We start from the raw sequence: 22,357 nt of genomic DNA, 5'->3' as shown, positions 1-22,357 counted from the left end.
AGAGGAATGACTTCAGCTTCCCTCCAGGCCTGAGGACACACACTCTCTAGTAGCCTTCATTTGAAGATGTGGCAAATAGGAGTGGCAATATCGTCTGCTATTATCCTCAGTCATTTTCCATCCAAGTTGTCAGACCCCGCTGGTTTGTCATTGTTGATAGACAACAATCATTTTTTCACCTCTTCCACACTTAGAAGATTAAACCACAGTGCTCAGTCCTCACCTTGTCCCATGCGAGCTCCAGTCAGGGCCTCCTTGGCAGATCCAAAGCCCAGCTCCCTACACACTACGCTGGCAGACAGCAGGGTCCAACGGTCGTCACACACCGTGCCCCACTCATTGTTCCTCAGTACCTCCACTCTGCCCTCACCCAGCTTGGCACCACCCTTCAGCCTCACCATGCTCTGATGAGAGAAGGAGAGGAGAGGGAGGAGAAACAAGGGAGGAGAGGAGAGGAGGGGGAAGAGACACACAGGGGAGGGGAGGAGACACAGGGGATGAGAGGAGACACAGGGGAGGAGACACAGGGGAGGGGAGGAGAGGAGACACAGGGGAGGAGAGGAGACACATGGGAGAGAGGGGAGGAGACACAGGGGAGGGGAGGGAGGAGAGGAGACACAGGGGAGGGAGGGGAGGAGACACAGGGGAGGAGAGGAGACACATGGGAGGGAGGGGAGGAGACACAGGGGAGGAGAGGAGACACATGGGAGAGAGGAGACACAGGGGAGAGAGGAGACACAGGGGAGGAGAGGAGACACAGGGGAGAGAGGAGACACAGGGGAGGAGAGGAGACACATGGGAGAGAGGAGACACATGGGAGGAGAGGAGACACAGGGGAGAGAGGGGAGGAGACACAGGGGAGGGGAGGAGACACAGGGGAGGGGAGGAGACACAGGGGAGGAGAGGAGACACAGGGGAGGGAGGGAAGGAGACACAGGGGAGGAGAGGAGACACAAGGGAGGAGAGGAGACACATGGGAGAGAGGGGAGGAGACACGGGGGAGGGGAGGAGAGGAGACACAGGCGATGGAGGAGCCACAGGGGAGAGGGGAGAGGAGACACATGGGAGAGAGGGGAGGAGACACATGGGAGGGGAGGAGACACAGGGGAGGGAAGGAGACACATGGGAGGGGAGGAGAGGAGACACAGGGGAGGAGAGGAGACACAGGGAGGGGAGACACAGGGGAGGGAGGGGAGGAGACACAGGGGAGGGGAGGAGACACAGGGGAGGGAGGGGAGGAGACACAGGGGAGAGAGAATCAAAAACTGTAGTTGAAGCTTCAAGTATATGCCAGTCAGATACAAATGCACAGGTGTACCCACCCACCCAGGTACTTTACCGTGGTTTTCAGTTTCTTCTTCAGTCCGTTGTTGTGTACGTACTGTGGTCCAGGTACACAGCTGACCACAACTGGCATGCCGCCCTTACAGGAACCTGTGGCATTACCTATGGAGTCAGATTACACACAGAATTACGTAAATACACAGAACATAACTCACAAATACTCACAAATACACACCAATATATCACACATACAGTCTGATCATGGTGCTTGTTTGGGAGGTATGCTCAATAGATTTACATCATTCTGAGTCTCCCTCTATAATTACCCTTGTTGAACTCCAGGGGGCAGGCTGCCAGGTGGACCTCAGTGCCAACACATGCCACAGAGTGGAGGTGGTACTGGTTCTTCTGACGCTCTATGTTCAGTCTGGAGGGGTTTGAACGGGGGAGGAGGGGGGAGGAGGAGGGTGCAAAAAAGACGGTCTACAGTCTGAACACAAGGCTGAAGATCTGAGGAAAAGACGGTCTACAGTCTGAACACAAGGCTGAAGATCTGAGGAAAAGACGGGCTACAGTCTGAACACAAGGCTGACGCTCTGAGGAATTTGGCTGTAGACTGAACACAAGGCTGAAGCTCGGCTGTGGTCTGAACACAAGGCTGAAGCTCTGAGGAATTTGGCTGTGGTCTGAACACAAGGCTGAAGCTCTGAGGAACTTGGCTGTGGTCAGAACACATGGCTGAAGCCTTGAAGAAAAGACTGGCTGTAGTCTGAACACAAGGCTGAAGCTCTGAGGAAATTGGCTGTAGTCTGAACACAAGGCTGAAGCTCTGAGGAACTTGGCTGTAGTCTGAACACAAGTCTGGAGCTCTGAGGAACTTGGCTGTAGTCTGAACACAAGTCTGGAGCTCTGAGGAACTTGGCTGTGTGCATCGGGGGTTTAGTCAATTCCATTGCAGTACCAGTCAAATCAGAAAGTAAACCAAATTCCAAATGATTGTTAATTAAAAAGCATACAAATTGGAATTTCAGTGTACTTCCTGAATTGACTCATTTAAATGTAATTGACCCCAACACTGGAGTAAGTGAGTGATTTTATTATTCTCAGTTGCATATCACTGATACTCAGCTTTTCAGTTCCTCATATGATTGTTGCACCAGACACAGAGTCTGGCTGACTGTCTGCCAAATGTACAATGATGCACGTAGATGTTTTTCATTTATACTTGTATAAACTATGAACTCCTAAATCCTTTTCAAAACAATTACAGCTGTATGGTTGGACGTCAAAACAAGACTTTCACAGAAAACCTGAAGTTACCTTTTGTCTTTGGTACAAAGACAACCTTCTTATTTGTGCACCTACAGCCAAGATACAACCTGGCTTAGTAATATTTTATGCAGTATCTATCTGTATGTTTTCAACCACACATGAACAGCTGGATCCCCCTGGACAGAGTTATAGTCCTGCTGGTTCCCCCTGGACAGAGAGACATACCTACTGGTTCCCCCTGGACAGAGTTATATACCTGCTGGTTCCCCCTGGACAGAGTTATATACCTACTGGTTCCACCTGGACAGAGAGGCATACCTACTGGTTCCCCCTGGACAGAGTTATATACCTGCTGGTTCCCCCTGGACAGAGTTATAGTCCTGCTGGTTCCCCCTGGACAGAGAGATATACCTGCTGGTTCCCCCTGGACAGAGAGACATACCTACTGGTTCCCCCTGGACAGAGTTATATACCTGCTGGTTCCCCCTGGACAGAGAGATATACCTGCTGGTTCCCCCTGGACAGAGTTATATACCTACTGGTTCCCCCTGGACAGAGAGACATACCTACTGGTTCCCCCTGGACAGAGTTATAGTCCTGCTGGTTCCCCCTGGACAGGGTTATATACCTACTGGTTCCCCCTGGACAGAGTTATATACCTGCTGGTTCCCCCTGGACAGAGAGACATACAGTGCCTTGCGAAAGTAGTCGGCACCCTTGAACTTTGCGACCTTTTGCCACATTTCAGGCTTCAAACATAAAGATATAAACCTGTATTTTTTTGTGAAGAATCAACAACAAGTGGGACACAATCATGACGTGGAACGACATTTATTGGATATTTCAAACTTTAACAAATCAAAAACTGAAAAATTGGGCGTGCAAAATTATTCAGCCCCCTTAAGTTAATACTTTGTAGCGCCACCTTTTGCTGCGATTACAGCTGTAAGTCGCTTGGGGTATGTCTCTATCAGTTTTGCACATCGAGAGACTGACATTTTTTCCCATTCCTCCTTGCAAAACAGCTCGAGCTCAGTGAGGTTGGATGGAGAGCATTTGTGAACAGCAGTTTTCAGTTCTTTCCACAGATACTCGATTGGATTCAGGTCTGGACTTTGACTTGGCCATTCTAACACCTGGATATGTTTATTTTTGAACCATTCCATTGTAGATTTTGCTTTATGTTTTGGATCATTGTCTTGTTGGAAGACAAATCTCCGTCCCAGTCTCAGGTCTTTTGCAGACTCCATCAGGTTTTCTTCCAGAATGGTCCTGTATTTGGCTCCATCCATCTTCCCATCAATTTTAACCATCTTCCCTGTCCCTGCTGAAGAAAAGCAGGCCCAAACCATGATGCTGCCACCACCATGTTTGACAGTGGGGATGGTGTGTTCAGGGTGATGAGCTGTGTTGCTTTTACGCCAAACATAACGTTTTGCATTGTTGCCAAAAAGTTAAATTTTGGTTTCATCTGACCAGAGCACCTTCTTCCACATGTTTGGTGTGTCTCCCAGGTGGCTTGTGGCAAACTTTAAACAACACTTTTTATGGATATCTTTAAGAAATGGCTTTCTTCTTGCCACTCTTCCATAAAGGCCAGATTTGTGCAATATACGACTGATTGTTGTCCTATGGACAGAGTCTCCCACCTCAGCTGTAGATCTCTGCAGTTCATCCAGAGTGATCATGGGCCTCTTGGCTGCATCTCTGATCAGTCTTCTCCTTGTATGAGCTGAAAGTTTAGAGGGACGGCCAGGTCTTGGTAGATTTGCAGTGGTCTGATACTCCTTCCATTTCAATATTATCGCTTGCACAGTGCTCCTTGGGATGTTTAAAGCTTGGGAAATGTTTTTGTATCCAAATCCGGCTTTAAACTTCTTCACAACAGTATCTTGGACCTGCCTGGTGTGTTCCTTGTTCTTCATGATGCTCTCTGCGCTTTTAATGGACCTCTGAGACTATCACAGTGCAGGTGCATTTCTACGGAGACTTGATTACACACAGGTGGATTGTATTTATCATCATTAGTCATTTAGGTCAACATTGGATCATTCAGAGATCCTCACTGAACTTCTGGAGAGAGTTTGCTGCACTGAAAGTAAAGGGGCTGAATAATTTTGCACGCCCAATTTTTCAGTTTTTGATTTGTTAAAAAAGTTTGAAATATCCAATAAATGTCGTTCCACTTCATGATTGTGTCCCACTTGTTGTTGATTCTTCACAAAAAAATACAGTTTTATATCTTTATGTTTGAAGCCTGAAATGTGGCAAAAGGTCACAAAGTTTAAGGGGGCTGAATACTTTCGCAAGGCACTGTACCTGCTGGTTCCCCCTGGACAGAGTTATAGTCCTGCTGGTTCCCACTGGACAGAGTTATAGTCCTGCTGGTTCCACCTGGACAGAGTTATAGTCCTACTGGTTCCCCCTGGACAGAGTTATAGTCCTGCTGGTTCCCACTGGACAGAGTTATAGTCCTACTGTTATAACCATATGGTTCAGGTCAAAAGTAGTGCACTATGAATGGAACAGGCTGCCATTTGGGACAGATCCTGGTGAGCTGGGAAAGAATCAAACGTCCCACCGACACACAAAGACAACCATTATTCATCAGGAGGATATTAAGGGGAAATAGCTGCTTGTGGTTTTAGTTTACCTTTTGTTTAACCCAGAGGTGAATGGTTTAGCCCTAGCTTTAGCTTTGGGTGGCAGCCTGCAAAGTAAACATTGGTTAGATGATGATGATGATGATGATTATGATAAAAGCAATAGAAGAAAATATTAACCAAGTTAGTAACACATGTTACATTATGTGTTTGGATACAACTCGAAAACACAGAGCATTGTAGAAGTTAACAGAGCATTGTAGAAGTTAACAGAGCATTGCAGAGGTTAACAGAGCATTGTAGAAGTTAACAGAGCATTGTAGAAGTTAACAGAGCATTGCAGTGGTTAACAGAGCATTGTAGAAGTTAACAGAGCATTGTAGAAGTTAACAGAGCATTGCGGAGGTTAACAGAGCATTGTAGAAGTTAACAGAGCATTGTAGAAGTTAACAGAGCATTGTAGAAGTTAACAGAGCATTACAGAGGTTAACAGAGCATTGCAGAGGTTAACAGAGCATTGCAGAGGTTAACAGAGCATTGCAGTGGTTAACAGAGCATTGCAGTGGTTAACAGAGCATTGCAGAAGTTAACAGAAGGTAACAGAGCAGCACTTTAGAAGACTATAATGTGATCGTTATGTTCCACACCCAACAGCATGTCTTATTGGAAACATTATGGTCCACACCCAACAGCATGTCTGATTGGAAACATTATGTTCCACACCCAACAGCATGTCTTATTGGAAACATTATGTTCCACACCCAACAGCATGTCTTATTGGAAACATTATGTTCCACACCCAACAGCATGTCTTATTGGAAACATTATGTTCCACACCCAACAGCATGTCTGATTGGAAACATTATGTTCCACACCCAACAGCATGTCTTATTGGAAACATTATGTTCCACACCCAACAGCATGTCTTATTGGAAACATTATGTTCCACACCCAACAACATGTCTTATTGGAAACATTATGTTCCACACCCAACAGCATGTCTTATTGGAAACATTATGTTCCACACCCAACAGCATATCTTATTGGAAACATTATGTTCCACACCCAACAGCATGTCTTATTGGAAACATTATGTTCCACACCCAACAGCATGTCTTATTGGAAACATGATGTTCCACACCCAACAGCATATCTTATTGGAAACATCAGAAATACCTTCAACACTAGCTAGGTTTCCATCCAATCAGCGGTGACAGATTTTCATGCGAATATTGTAAAATCTGCATTAAAAACAAAATGCACATTTTCCCCCAACAGTTGTTTCCATCACATTGACTTGTTGCAGATAAAAGGCTGTGTGATGACTTAGTGCACATGAAAATACTTTTTGTCCGAAGATGAATAGGTCTCATTTTAAACTCTACTGATGGTTTTGCCAATAGTGAATGTCACCTCTGGTCTTGACACTGGCGCTCTAAACTACACTGCTCAAAAAAATAAAGGGAACACTAAAATAACACATCCTAGATCTGAATGAATGAAATATTCTTATTAAATACTTTTTTCTTTACATAGTTGAATGTGCTGACAACAAAATCACACAAAAATTATCAATGGAAATCAAATTTATCAACCCATTGTGGTCTGGATTTGGAGTCACACTCAAAATTAAATTGGAAAACCACACTACAGACTGATCCAACTTTGATGTAATGTCCTTAAAACAAGTCAAAATGAGGCTCAGTAGTGTGTGTGGCCTCCACGTGCCTGTATGACCTCCCTACAACGCCTGGGCATGCTCCTGATGAGGTGGCGGATGGTCTCCTGAGGGATCTCCTCCCAGACCTGGACTAAAGCATCCGCCAACTCCTGGACAGTCTGTGGTGCAACGTGGCGTTGGTGGATGGAGTGAGACATGATGTCCCAGATGTGCGCAATTGGATTCAGGTCTGGGGAATGGGCGGGCCAGTCCATAGCATCAATGCCTTCCTCTTGCAGGAACTGCTGACACACTCCAGCCACATGAGGTCTAGCATTGTCTTGCATTAGGAGGAACCCAGGGCCAACCGTACCAGCATATGGTCTCACAAGGGGTCTGAGGATCTCATCTCGGTATATAATGGTAGTCAGGCTACCTCTGGCGAGCACATGGAGGGCTGTGTGGCCCCCCCAAAAAATGCCACCCCACACCATGACTGACCCACTGCCAAACCGGTCATGCTGGAGGATGTTGCAGGCAGCAGAACGTTCTCCACGGCGTCTCCAGACTCTGTCACGTCTGTCACATGTGCTCAGTGTGAACCTGCTTTCATCTGTGAAGAGCACAGGGCGCCAGTGGCGAATTTGCCAATCTTGGTGTTCTCTGGCAAATGCCAAACATCTTGCACGGTGTTGGGCTGTAAGCACAACCCCCACCTGTGGACGTCGGGCCCTCATACCACCCTCATGGAGTCTGTTTCTGACCGTTTGAGCAGACACATGCACATTTGTGGCCTGCTGGAGGTCATTTTGCAGGGCTCTGGCAGTGCTCCTCCTTGCACAAAGGCGGAGGTAGCGGTCCTGCTGCTGGGTTGTTGCCCTCCTACGGCCTCCTCCAAGTCTCCTGATGTACTGGCCTGTCTCCTGGTAGCGCCTCCATGCTCTGGACACTACACTGACAGACACAGCAAACCTTCTTGCCACAGCTCGCATTGATGTGCCATCCTGGATGAGCTGCACTACCTGAGCCACTTGTGTGGGTTGTAGACTCCGTCTCATGCTACCACTAGAGTGAAAGCACCGCCAGCATTCAAAAGTGACCAAAACATCAGCCAGGAAGCATAGGAACTGAGAAGTGGTCTGTGGTCCCCACCTGCAGAACCACTCCTTTATTGGGGGTGTCTTGCTAATTGCCTATAATTTCCACCTGTTGTCTATTCCATTTGCACAACAGCATGTGAATTTATTGTCAATCAGTGTTGCTTCCTAAGTGGACAGTTTGATTTCACAGAAGTGTGATTGACTTGGAGTTACATTGTGTTGTTTAAGTGTTCCCTTTATTTTTTTCCACCTTTATTTAACCAGGTAGGCTAGTTGAGAACAAGTTCTCATTTACAACTGCGAACTATAGAAATATAACTATGTTAAACTATAGAAATATAACTAAATATAACTATGTTAAACTATAGAAATGAAATGCACATTCAAACAAGATTGACATTATTCACATCAAATGGGCTTTTCAAAAGGACATCCTGCTTTAAAAGAGAATATCTTCACAAAATGTAACACGCTTTTACATTTTTCAATCATACAGTGGAAAGTTTACATACACTTAGGTTGGAGTCATTAAAACTCGTTTTTCAACCACTCCACACATTTCTTGTTAACAAACTATAGTTTTGGCAATTCGGTTAGGACATCTACTTTGTGCATGACAAGTAATTTTTCCAACAATTGTTTACAGACAGATTATTTCACTTATAATTCACTGTATCACAATTCCAGTGGGTCAGAAGTTTACATACACTCAGTTGACTGTGCCTTTAAACAGCTTGGAAAATTCCAGAAAATGTCATAGCTTTAGAAGCTTCTGATAGTTTCATTGACATCATTTGAGTCAATTGGAGGTGTACCTGTGGATGTATTTCAAGGCCTACCTTCAAACTCAGTGCCTCTTTGCTTGAAATCATGGGAAAATCAAAAGAAATCAGCCAAGACCAAAGAAAACAAATTGTAGACCTCCACAAGTCTGGTTCATCCTTGGGAGCAATTTCCAAACGCCTGAAGGGTACCACGTTCATCTGTACAAACAATAGTACGCAAGTATAAACACCATGGGACCACGCAGCCGTCATACCGCTCAGGGAGGAGACGCGTTCTGTCTCCTAGAGATGAACGTACTTTGGTGTGAAAAGTACAAATCAATCCCAGAACAACAGCAAAGGACCTTGCGAAGATGCTGGAGGAAACAGGTACAAAAGTATCTATATCCACAGTAAAACGAGTCCTATATCGACATAACCTGAATGGCCGCTCAGCAAGGAAGAAGCCACTGCTCCAAAAAACACATTAAAAAAACTATGGTTTGCAACTGCACATGGGGACAAAGATCGTACTTTTTGGATAAATGTCCTCTGGTCTGATGAAACAAAAATAGAACTGTTTGGCCATAATTACCATCGTTATGTTTGAAGGAAAAGGGGGAGGCTTGCAAGCTGAAGAACACCGTCCCAACCGTGAAGCACGGGGGTGGCAGCATCATGTTGTGGGGGTGCTTTGCTGCAGTGGGGACTGGTGCACTTCACAAAATAGATCACCATCATGCGGAGGGGGAAATTATGTGGATATGTTGAAGTAACATCTCAAGACATCAGTCAGGAAGTTAAAGCTTGGTCGCAAATGGGTCTTCCAAATGGACAATGACCCCAGGCATACTTCCAAAGCTGTGGTAAAATGGCTTCAGTTCAGGCTTCAAGTATTGGAGTGGCCATCACAAAGCCCTGACCTCAATCCAATAGAATATTTGTGGGCAGAACTGAAAAGGCGTGTGCGAGCAAGGAGGCTTACAAACCTGACTCAGTTACACCAGCTCTGTGAGGAGGAATAGGCCAAAATTCACCCAACTTATTGTGGGAAGCTTGTGGAAGGCTACCTGAAACGTTTGACCCAAGTTAAGTGCACTACCCTATGGGCCCTGTTTAGAAGTAGTGCACTCCGTAGAGATAGTGTGGTGTTTGGACGGCAGCCCCAGTCTTTGGGGGAGAGGGGCAGGACAGTGGGTTGTTCCCTGAGGTAACTATACCTGGCACCAGCAGAAACATGAGCCTTGGCTTTGACCTTGGCTCTCTGCTGCTCTCTTTCGCAGACGGTTTCTGCAACGGAAACATCACCGACACATCACCGAGACACTAGTGATGGTGAACAGACGTTCACACACACACACACACACACACACACACACACACACACACACACACACACACACACACACACACACACACACACAAATCAAATCAAATCAAATTTATTTATATAGCCCTTCATACATCAGCTGATATCTCAAAGTGCTGTACAGAAACCCAGCCTAAAACCCCAAACAGCAAGCAATGCAGGTGGAGAAGCACACACACACACACACACACACACACACACACACACACACACACACACACACACACACACACACACACTCCCTGTCACTTTATAATACACACACACACACACACACACACACACGCACGTAGTACACGCAAGCTGTACACTCACACACATGCACACCCACACCCAATAATACACACACATGCATGTGCAGACACACACACACACACACGATATAACAGCCATAACACAGACAGTTTGGCTGTCAGGTTTAAAGGAGAGCAGTAAGGTCGGCTTACAGAGCCTTCGGAAAGTAATCAGACCCCTTGACTTTTTACACATTTGGTTACGTTACAGCCTTATTCCCCCCCAAAAATGTCTCTCTCATCAATCTACACACAATACCCCATAATGACATCACAATACCCCATAATGACATCACAATACCCCATAATGACATCACAATACCCCATAATGACATCACAATACCCCATAATGACATCACAATACCCCATGATGACATCACAATACCCCATAATGACATCACAATACCCCATAATGGCATCACAATACCCCATAATGACATCACAATACCCCATAATGACATCACAATACCCCATAATGACATCACAATACCCCATGATGACATCACAATACCCCATAATGACATCACAATACCACATGATGACATCACAATACCCCATAATGACATCACAATACCCCATGATGACATCACAATACCCCATAATGACATCACAATACCCCATGATGACATCACAATACCCCATGATGACATCACAATACCCCATAATGACATCACAATACCCCATAATGACATCACAATACCCCATGATGACATCACAATACCCCATGATGACATCACAATACCCCATAATGACATCACAATACCCCATAATGACATCACAATACCCCATGATGACATCACAATACCCCATAATGACATCACAATACCCCATAATGACATCACAATACCCCATAATGACATCACAATACCCCATAATGACATCACAATACCCCATAATGACACCACAATACCCCATAATGACATCACAATACCCCATGATGACATCACAATACCCCATAATGACATCACAATACCCCATAATGACATCACAATACCCCATGATGACATCACAATACCCCATAATGACATCACAATACCCCATAATGACATCACAATACCCCATAATGACATCACAATACCCCATAATGACATCACAATACCCCATAATGACATCACAATACCCCATAATGACATCACAATACCCCATAATGACATCACAATACCCCATAATGACATCACAATACCCCATAATGACATCACAATACCCCATAATGACATCACAATACCCCATAATGACAAAGCAAAAACAGGTTTTTATTCATTTTTGCAAATGTATATAAAGAAATATTTTTAAAACCCAACTTATTGTGGGAAGCTTGTGGAAGGCTACCTGAAACGTTTGACCCAAGTTAAACAATTTAAAGGCAACGCTACCAAATACTAATTGAGTGTATGTAAACTTCTGACCCACTGGGAACGTGATGAAAGGAATAATGCTGAAATAAATCATTCTGTCTACTATTATTCTGACATTTCACATTCTTGAAAAGTAGTGATCCTAAAAAAGTAGTGATCCTAACTAACCTAAGACAGGGAATTTTTACTAGGATTAAATGTCAGGAATTGTGAAAAACTGAGTTGAAATGTACTTGGCTAAGGTGTATGTAAACTTCCGACTTCAACTGTATGTGTGAGCCTGAGCTCTATGCCCAACAGATTAGTTGAGTTGCATTTGTGTGACTAGGAACGGTTAAATAAGCTAGAGTTAGATGAAGTCACACCATGTTAGTTAGATGAGGCAGTGAGGGAATGAAAGCCAGCTGGGTAAAGGTTCTTGAACGTTCTAGAAAGTTACTACTACTACTATGACCACTGCAGGAAACCCACTGTCAGAGTCCCAAACTGCACCCTATTCCCTACGTAGTGCACTACCCTATGGGCCCTGTTTAGAAGTAGTGCACTACCCTATGGGCCCTGTTTAGAAGTAGTGCACTACCCTATGGGCCCTGTTTAGAAGTAGTGCACTACCCTATGGGCCCTGTTTAGAAGTAGTGCACTACCCTATGGGCCCTGTTTAGAAGTAGTGCACTACCCTATGGGCCCTGTTTAGAAGTAGTGCACTACCCTATGGGCCCTGTTTAGAAGTAGTGCACTCCGTAGAGATAGTGTGGTGTTTGGACGGCAGCCCCAGTCTTTGGGGGAGAGGGGCAGGACAGTGGGTTGTTCCCTGAGGTAACTATACCTGGCACCAGCAGAAACATGAGCCTTGGCTTTGACCTTTTGACCTTGGCTCTCTGCTGCTCTCTTTCGCAGACGGTTTCTGCAACGGAAACATCACCGACACATCACCGAGACACTAGTGATGGTGAACAGACGTTCACACACACACACACACACACACACACACACACACACACACACACACACACACACACACTCCCTGTCACTTTATAATACACACACACACACACACACACACACACACACACACGCACGTAGTACACGCAAGCTGTACACTCACACACATGCACACCCACACCCAATAATACACACACATGCATGTGCAGACACACACACACTCACACGATATAACAGCCATAACACAGACAGTTTGGCTGTCAGGTTTAAAGGAGAGCAGTAAGGTCGGCTTACAGAGCCTTCGGAAAGTAATCAGACCCCTTGACTTTTTACACATTTGGTTACGTTACAGCCTTATTCAAAAATAATGTCTCTCTCATCAATCTACACACAATACCCCATAATGACATCACAATACCCCATAATGACATCACAATACCCCATAATGACATCACAATACCCCATAATGACATCACAATACCCCATAATGACATCACAATACCCCATAATGACATCACAATACCCATAATGACATCACAATACCCCATAATGACATCACAATACCCCATAATGACATCACAATACCCCATAATGACATCACAATACCCCATAATGACATCACAATACCCCATAATGACATCACAATACCCCATAATGACATCACAATACCCCATAATGACATCACAATACCCCATAATGACATCACAATACCCCATAATGACATCACAATACCCATAATGACATCACAATACCCCATAATGACATCACAATACCCCATAATGACATCACAATACCCCATAATGACATCACAATACCCCATAATGACATCACAATACCCCATAATGACATCACAATACCCCATAATGACATCACAATACCCCATAATGACATCACAATACCCCATAATGACATCACAATACCCCATAATGACATCACAATACCCCATAATGACATCACAATACCCCATAATGACATCACAATACCCCATAATGACATCACAATACCCCATAATGACATCACAATACCCCATAATGACATCACAATACCCCATAATGACATCACAATACCCCATAATGACATCACAATACCCCATAATGACATCACAATACCCCATAATGACATCACAATACCCCATAATGACATCACAATACCCCATAATGACATCACAATACCCCATAATGACATCACAACACCCCATAATGACATCACAATACCCCATAATGACATCACAATACCCCATAATGACATCACAATACCCCATAATGACATCACAATACCCCATAATGACATCACAATACCCCATAATGACATCACAATACCCCATAATGACATCACAATACCCCATAATGACATCACAATACCCCATAATGACATCACAATACCCCATAATGACATCACAATACCCCATAATGACATCACAATACCCCATAATGACAAAGCAAAAACAGGTTTTTATTCATTTTTGCAAATGTATATAAAAAAATATTTAAAAAATGAAATATGACATTTACATGTATTCAGACCCTTTACTCAGCTATTTTCAGGTCTCTCCAGAGATTTTAAATTGGTGTTCAAGTCTGGGCTCTGGCTGGTTCACTCAAGGACATTCAAAGACTTGCCACTTCTGCGTTGTCTTGGCTGTGTGCTTAGGGTGATTGTCTTGTTGGAAGGTGAACCTTCACCCCAGTCTGAGGTCCTGAGAGCTCTGGAGCAGGTTATCATCAAGGATCTCTGTACTTTGCTCTGTTCATTTTTCCCTCGATCTTGACTAGTTTCCCAGTCCCTGCCGCTGAAAAACATCCCCACAGTATGATGCTGACACCACCATGCTTCACCGTAGGGATGGTGCCAAGTTTCCTCCAGACATGACGCTTGGCTTTCAGGCCAAACAGTTCAATCTTGGTTTAATCAGACCAGAGAATATGCCAGCTCTAGGAAGAGTCTTGGTGGTTCCAAACTTTTTTCATTTAAAAATGATGGAGGCCACTGTGTTCTTGGGGACATTCAATGCTGCAGAAATGTTTTGGTACGCTTCCCCAGATCTGTGCCTCGGCACAATCCTGTCTCGAAGCTCAACGGACAATTCCTTCGACCTCATGGCTTGGTTTTTGCTCTGACAGGCACTGTCAACTGTGGGACCTTACAGTATATAGACAGGTGTGTGCCTTTCCAAATCATGTCCAATCAATTGAATTTAACACAGGTGGACTCCAATCAAGTTGTCGAAACATCTCAAGGATGATCAATGGAAACAGGATGACCTGACCTCAATTACGAGTCTCACAGTAAAGAGTCTGACAATTTTTTATTTTAGGCAACATACCAGTAACCTAACTATGTACTGGCCCCCCAGTCTGTCTCCAGGCATCATGCCAGTAACCTAACTATGTACTGGCCCCCCAGTCTGTCTCCAGGCATCATACCAGTAACCTAACTATGTACTGGCCCCCCAGTCTGTCTCCAGGCAACATACCAGTAACCTAACTATGTACTGGCCCCCCAGTCTGTCTCCAGGCAACATACCACTAACCTAACTATGTACTGGCCCCTCAGTCTGTTACCATCCAACATACCAGTAACCTAACTATGTACTGGCCCCCCAGTCTGTCTCCAGGCAACATACCACTAACCTAACTATGTACTGGCCCCTCAGTCTGTTACCATCCAACATACCAGTAACCTAACAATGTACTGGCCCCCCAGTCTGTCTCCAGGCAACATACCACTAACCTAACTATGTACTGGCCCCTCAGTCTGTTACCATCCAACATACCAGTAACCTAACTATGTACTGGCCCCCCAGTCTGTCTCCAGGCAACATACCACTAACCTAACTATGTACTGGCCCCTCAGTCTGTTACCATCCAACATACCAGTAACCTAACTATGTACTGGCCCCCCAGTCTGTCTCCAGGCAACATACCACTAACCTAACTATGTACTGGCCCCTCAGTCTGTTACCATCCAACATACCAGTAACCTAACTATGTACTGGCCCCCCAGTCTGTCTCCAGGCAACATACCACTAACCTAACTATGTACTGGCCCCTCAGTCTGTTACCATCCAACATACCAGTAACCTAACTATGTACTGGCCCCCCAGTCTGTCTCCAGGCAACATACCACTAACCTAACTATGTACTGGCCCCTCAGTCTGTTACCATCCAACATACCAGTAACCTAACTATGTACTGGCCCCCCAGTCTGTCTCCAGGCAACATACCAGTAACCTAACTATGTACTGGCCCCTCAGTCTGTTACCATCCAACATACCAGTAACCTAACTATGTACTGGCCCCCCAGTCTGTCTCCAGGCAACATACCACTAACATAACTATGTACTGGCCCCTCAGTCTGTTACCATCCAACATACCAGTAACCTAACTATGTACTGGCCCCCCAGTCTGTCTCCAGGCAACATACCACTAACCTAACTATGTACTGGCCCCTCAGTCTGTTACCATCCAACATACCAGTAACCTAACTATGTACTGGCCCCCCAGTCTGTCTCCAGGCAACATACCACTAACCTAACTATGTACTGGCCCCTCAGTCTGTTACCATCCAACATACCAGTAACCTAACTATGTACTGGCCCCCCAGTCTGTCTCCAGGCAACATACCACTAACCTAACTATGTACTGGCCCCCCAGTCTGTCTCCAGGCAACATACCAGTAACCTAACTATGTACTGGCCCCTCAGTCTGTTACCATCCAACATACCAGTAACCTAACTATGTACTGGCCCCCCAGTCTGTCTCCAGGCAACATACCAGTAACCTAACTATGTACTGGCCCCTCAGTCTGTTACCATCCAACATACCAGTAACCTAACTATGTACTGGCCCCCCAGTCTGTCTCCAGGCAACATACAAGTAACCTAACTATGTACTGGCCCCCCAGTCTGTTACCAGGCCTCATAAACTATGTGTAAAATCAGAGGTACCTGTATGAGGAAAATCAACCAAAAGCTTTATGGACACTATGAAAATATCATCAATCCTTCTACCATGTTTTGGACTAGTTCCCCATAGCCAGGCCAGGCAGTAAAATATCATCTATTTCTCAAACGTATTGTTATGAAACCACCGCAGAAGAAAAGTCCCTTTAGTACTTTACTACACAGTCTATACATCCTTTATGTTGTCAGAAACATTTGCTTGAAATGATAACTGCCTGTTGTATCTGGAAAAGCCTGTGTTGTTTTCCCTGTCCAGAATATCATACCGCTTCATGAAAAACCTCTGTTCTGTTCTGTTCTGCTCTGCTCTGCTCTATTCTGTTCTATTCTGTTCTGCTCTATTCTGTTCTGCTCTGTTCTGCTCTGCTCTGCTCTATTCTGCTCTATTCTGCTCTATTCTGCTCTATTCTGCTCTGCTCTGCTCTGCTCTATTCTGTTCTGCTCTGCTCTGCTCTATTCTGTTCTATTCTGTTCTGCGCTGCTCTATTCTGTTCTGCTCTGTTCTGTTCTGCTCTATTCTGTTCTGCTCTGCTCTATTCTGTTCTGCTCTATTCTGTTCTGTTCTGCTCTATTCTGTTCTGCTCTGCTCTGTTCTATTCTATTCTGTTCTGCTCTGCTCTCTTCTGCTCTATTCTGTTCTGCTCTATTCTGTTCTGCTCTGCTCTGCTCTATTCTGTTCTGCTCTGTTCTGCTCTGTTCTGCTCTATTCTGTTCTGCTCTATTCTGTTCTGCTCTATTCTGTTCTGCTCTGCTCTCTTCTGCTCTATTCTGTTCTGCTCTATTCTGTTCTGCTCTGCTCTGCTCTATTCTGTTCTGCTCTGTTCTGCTCTGTTCTGCTCTATTCTGTTCTGCTCTATTCTGTTCTGCTCTGCGCTGCTCTATTCTGTTCTGCTCTGTTCTGTTCTGTTCTGCTCTATTCTGTTCTGCTCTATTCTGTTCTGCTCTATTCTGTTCTGTTCTGCTCTATTCTGTTCTGCTCTGCTCTCTTCTGCTCTATTCTGTTCTGCTCTATTCTGTTCTGCTCTGCTCTGCTCTATTCTGTTCTGCTCTATTCTGTTCTGCTCTGTTCTGCTCTATTCTGTTCTGCTCTATTCTGTTCTGCTCTGCGCTGCTCTATTCTGTTCTGCTCTGTTCTGTTCTGTTCTGCTCTATTCTGTTCTGCTCTGCTCTATTCTGTTCTGCTCTGCTCTGCTCTATTCTGTTCTGCTCTATTCTGTTCTGCTCTGTTCTGCTCTATTCTGTTCTGCTCTATTCTGTTCTGCTCTGCGCTGCTCTATTCTGTTCTGCTCTGTTCTGTTCTGTTCTGCTCTATTCTGTTCTGCTCTGCTCTATTCTGTTCTGCTCTGCTCTGCTCTATTCTGTTCTGCTCTGTTCTGCTCTATTCTGTTCTGCTCTGTTCTGTTCTGCTCTATTCTGTTCTGCTCTGCTCTATTCTGTTCTGCTCTATTCTGTTCTGTTCTGCTCTATTCTGTTCTGCTCTGCTCTGTTCTATTCTATTCTGTTCTGCTCTGCTCTCTTCTGCTCTATTCTGTTCTGCTCTATTCTGTTCTGCTCTGCTCTGCTCTATTCTGTTCTGCTCTGTTCTGCTCTGTTCTGCTCTATTCTGTTCTGCTCTATTCTGTTCTGCTCTATTCTGTTCTGCTCTGCTCTCTTCTGCTCTATTCTGTTCTGCTCTATTCTGTTCTGCTCTGCTCTGCTCTATTCTGTTCTGCTCTGTTCTGCTCTGTTCTGCTCTATTCTGTTCTGCTCTATTCTGTTCTGCTCTGCGCTGCTCTATTCTGTTCTGCTCTGTTCTGTTCTGTTCTGCTCTATTCTGTTCTGCTCTATTCTGTTCTGCTCTATTCTGTTCTGTTCTGCTCTATTCTGTTCTGCTCTGCTCTCTTCTGCTCTATTCTGTTCTGCTCTATTCTGTTCTGCTCTGCTCTGCTCTATTCTGTTCTGCTCTATTCTGTTCTGCTCTGTTCTGCTCTATTCTGTTCTGCTCTATTCTGTTCTGCTCTGCGCTGCTCTATTCTGTTCTGCTCTGTTCTGTTCTGTTCTGCTCTATTCTGTTCTGCTCTGCTCTATTCTGTTCTGCTCTGCTCTGCTCTATTCTGTTCTGCTCTATTCTGTTCTGCTCTGTTCTGCTCTATTCTGTTCTGCTCTATTCTGTTCTGCTCTGCGCTGCTCTATTCTGTTCTGCTCTGTTCTGTTCTGTTCTGCTCTATTCTGTTCTGCTCTGCTCTATTCTGTTCTGCTCTGCTCTGCTCTATTCTGTTCTGCTCTGTTCTGCTCTATTCTGTTCTGCTCTGCGCTGCTCTATTCTGTTCTGCTCTGTTCTGTTCTGTTCTGCTCTATTCTGTTCTGCTCTATTCTGTTCTGCTCTATTCTTTTCTGTTCTGCTCTATTCTGTTCTGCTCTGCTCTCTTCTGCTCTATTCTGTTCTGCTCTATTCTGTTCTGCTCTGCTCTGCTCTATTCTGTTCTGCTCTATTCTGTTCTGCTCTGTTCTGCTCTATTCTGTTCTGCTCTATTCTGTTCTGTTCTGCTCTGCGCTGCTCTATTCTGTTCTGCTCTGTTCTGTTCTGTTCTGCTCTATTCTGTTCTGCTCTGCTCTATTCTGTTCTGCTCTGCTCTATTCTGTTCTGCTCTATTCTGTTCTGCTCTATTCTGTTCTGCTCTATTCTGTTCTGCTCTGCGCTGCTCTATTCTGTTCTGTTCTGCTCTATTCTGTTCTGCTCTATTCTGTTCTGTTCTATTCTATTCTGTTCTGCTCTGCTCTCTTCTGCTCTATTCTGTTCTGTTCTGCTCTATTCTGTTCTGTTCTGCTCTATTCTGTTCTGTTCTGCTCTGCTCTATTCTGTTCTGCTATGCTATGTTCTGCTATGCTCTGTTTTGTTCAACTCTGTTCTGTTCTGCAGACAATTAACTAGCATTCCTTTCCTTCACTGTGTGCATAGAACACCCAAAACAAACAGCAAGAACACTAAAAAGACCTGTCCCAGAACCAAACACAAACATCTTAAGGACTCTTCTGTCTGTGGCTCATTGTGTGTGTGTGTGTTTGTGGATTTAGTGTGGATTTAATGTCTGAATATGGGAGCCCTGGTCACCAGTGGAGTTTTCCTGCATTTCCATGGATGTTCTCTCTAAGAGAGCCCAGTATTTACCATGGTTACTGTTGTTCTCTCTCTAAGAGAGCCCCGTAGTTACCATGGTTACCGTTGTTCTCTCTCTCTCTCGCTCTGACCGAGCCCAGTAGTTACCATGGTTACCGCTGTTCTCGCTCTCTAGGAGAGCCCAGTAGTTACCATGGTTACTGTTGTTCTATCTAACAGAGCCACGTAGTTACCATGGTTGCCGCTGTTCTCTCTGAGAGAGCCCAGTAGTTACCATGGTTACTGTTGTTCTCTCTCTCTAACAGAGCACAGTAGTTACCATGGTTACTGTTGTTCTATCTAACAGAGCCGAGTAGTTACCATGGTTACCGCTGTTCTCTCTGAGAGAGCCCAGTAGTTACCATGGTTACTGTTGTTCTCTCTCTCTCTAACAGAGCCCAGTAGTTACCATGGTTACCGTTGTTCTCTCTAACAGAGCCCAGTAGTTACCATGTTTACTGTTGTGGCCGGACGCCACCCGTTGTTATGATTCTAAACGGTCAAATAGCTAGCAACAATGACAAGAAGCTGCCATGTGAGGAACTGTATGTGGCTCGTTTCAGCTCGTTGTTGTCTTGTTATTGATACCATGTCTTGTTTTGAGGTGTTTTGATTGATTTGATGTCAATGCTAATATGGCTAGCTAACCAACAAATGTAACAAATGTCAAATGTGTTTGAGAGACAACAAGTGCCCATTGTGCAAATGCATTTATGTTTACAATAAACATATGGTGATGAAATATAGTTTACATGTTTTCAACACCGTCTGTTTTACCCAATAGTTGTGCATGCGGCTGTTTTGTTGCTAAACAACCAACCCGTCGTTAATGACTGATATGAGTGAATCCCTGCTTCCTAGCTACCTTAAGATGAATGCACAAACTGTAAGTCGCTGTGGATAACTGTGTCTGCAAAATATCAAAAATGTACATTTAAAATGTATAACTTACTTGTAGAAGTTCTTGTTGACCTTTTTCTCGTCAGGGAACCCCAGCATACCACAGATGACCCGAGTGTTTTTGGAGGTCCATCCCACATCACAGATCTGGACCCAGCCGTTCCTGTACTTAATCTCTACCACACCCTCAGTGATGGGCATCTTTTTGGTGGGCACCACCGGACGCAGACGCACCTTCTCCACCTTGTTCTCATCCATCTGCACCTGTAACGATGGGTTTCAGGTGTCCGGGGTTATACAGAGTGCTGGGGTGAGGGCGGTGACCCCTCAGAGCAATAAAACAGGCCTCCTGAGTTGTGTTCGCCTGATCCAACATCCTGACTTGTTTTGTTAAAGGAACGGAATGGGATCTCTCAAGATTAGCATGGTCCAACGAGGCTGGCGTGATGTGGCATGTTGCCAGATCTCTTTGGGGTGTCTTACTAACACCTATGACAAGACAGCAGCAGCACAGATACAGATACAAAACTGATCTGGAATCAGGGCAGGCTACCGTGTTACGCCCTACAGATACAATAATAGTAACAGGTTGACTAAAGGCAGTAATAGTATCTGGTTGACTAAAGGCAGTAATAGTATCTGGTCGTGACTAAAGGCAGTAATAGTATCTGGTTGACTAAAGGCAATAATAGTAACAGGTTGACTAAAGGCAGTAATAGTATCTGGTTGACTAAAGGCAGTAATAGTATCTGGTTGACTAAAGGCAGTAATAGTATCTGGTTGACTAAAGGCAGTAATAGTATCTGGTTGACTAAAGGCAGTAATAGTATCTGGTTGACTAAAGGCAGTAATAGTATCTGGTTGACTAAAGGCAATAATAGTATCTGGTTGACTAAAGGCAGTAATAGTAACAGGTTGACTAAAGGCAGTAATAGTATCTGGTTGACTAAAGGCAGTAATAGTATCTGGTTGACTAAAGGCAGTAATAGTATCTGGTTGATTAAAGGCAGCAATAGTAACTGGTTTGTAACTGTGGATTCTTCATTCCCAGGCTGCGTTGCATTGAGTCAGATCAGACTGAGTGGGTGGAAGAGGAGAAGGCTGAACTCCTGGTTTGTTGTCTGTTCGCCAGACTGGTCAGATGAGGAGTCAGGAACACAGAGAGGAGGAGGAGCTGGAGGAGCAGGAGAAGCAATAGCCGGAGGATAAGAAGGAGGAGGTGGAAGGAGGAGGAGCTGGAGGGGGAGGAGCTTGAGGAGTGGAGGAATTCCATGTTTAAGAAAATTAAAACTTCAACCCTTATGAAAGCTCTTGTTTAAAGAGCTCTTACCGTCCAATAAGGGGGAGGGAGAGAGGAAAAAGGAAACGGAAAAAGACTGGCAGTCTGGCACCTATGTGCTGTTCAACACTACAACTGTGTTGGACAATCACTCACTAGCGGTTAACTTATGACACGGCCATGTTATAACATAGTGAATGGTCTATGAGAGTGTCATTGTAAACTGTAGTATAGGGCTCTCCAACCCTAATCTATTGAAACCCTACAGGAGGGTAGCTCTCCAGGAACAGGGTCAGAGTTAAAACCTACAGGAGGGCAGCTCTACAACCCTAATCTATTGAAAACCGACAGGAGGGTAGCTCTCCAGGAACAGGGTCAGAGTTAAAACCTACAGGAGAGCAGCTCTCCAACCCTAATCTATTGAAACCCTACAGGAGGT

At 44.7% G+C, this 22,357-nt stretch overlaps 2 protein-coding genes across 8 annotated transcripts in view; one reads left to right on the top strand and one right to left on the bottom strand.

Annotated features, from left to right (window-relative positions):
- The window catches only part of LOC109882006 (attractin), a 715,620-nt gene that overhangs the window by 202,548 nt on the left and 490,715 nt on the right, over nt 1–22,357 (top strand). The gene's annotated exons all lie outside the window — the stretch shown is intronic.
- LOC109896517 (lysyl oxidase homolog 3B-like) overlaps nt 1–22,357 on the bottom strand; it is a 104,368-nt gene that overhangs the window by 66,940 nt on the left and 15,071 nt on the right. For all 3 annotated transcript variants that reach the window (XR_004210687.1, XM_031829403.1, XM_031829402.1), the window contains exons 4-7: nt 20,692–20,903; nt 1,611–1,711; nt 1,340–1,446; nt 224–404 (exon numbers count right to left, since the gene is read on the bottom strand). Coding sequence is in view for 2 of the 3 variants with exons in the window: in XM_031829403.1 (XP_031685263.1) it covers nt 224–404; nt 1,340–1,446; nt 1,611–1,711; nt 20,692–20,903 (601 nt within the window). In the remaining variant the exon portion in view is untranslated. The remainder of the gene's footprint in view (nt 1–223; nt 405–1,339; nt 1,447–1,610; nt 1,712–20,691; nt 20,904–22,357) is intronic.

Source organism: Oncorhynchus kisutch, linkage group LG7 (genome assembly GCF_002021735.2).
Source record: "Oncorhynchus kisutch isolate 150728-3 linkage group LG7, Okis_V2, whole genome shotgun sequence".
NCBI classification, from domain to species: Eukaryota; Metazoa; Chordata; class Actinopteri; order Salmoniformes; family Salmonidae; genus Oncorhynchus; species Oncorhynchus kisutch.
The sequence above is the reverse complement of the archived record's forward strand: the minus strand, read 5'-3'. Positions and strand labels throughout refer to the sequence as shown.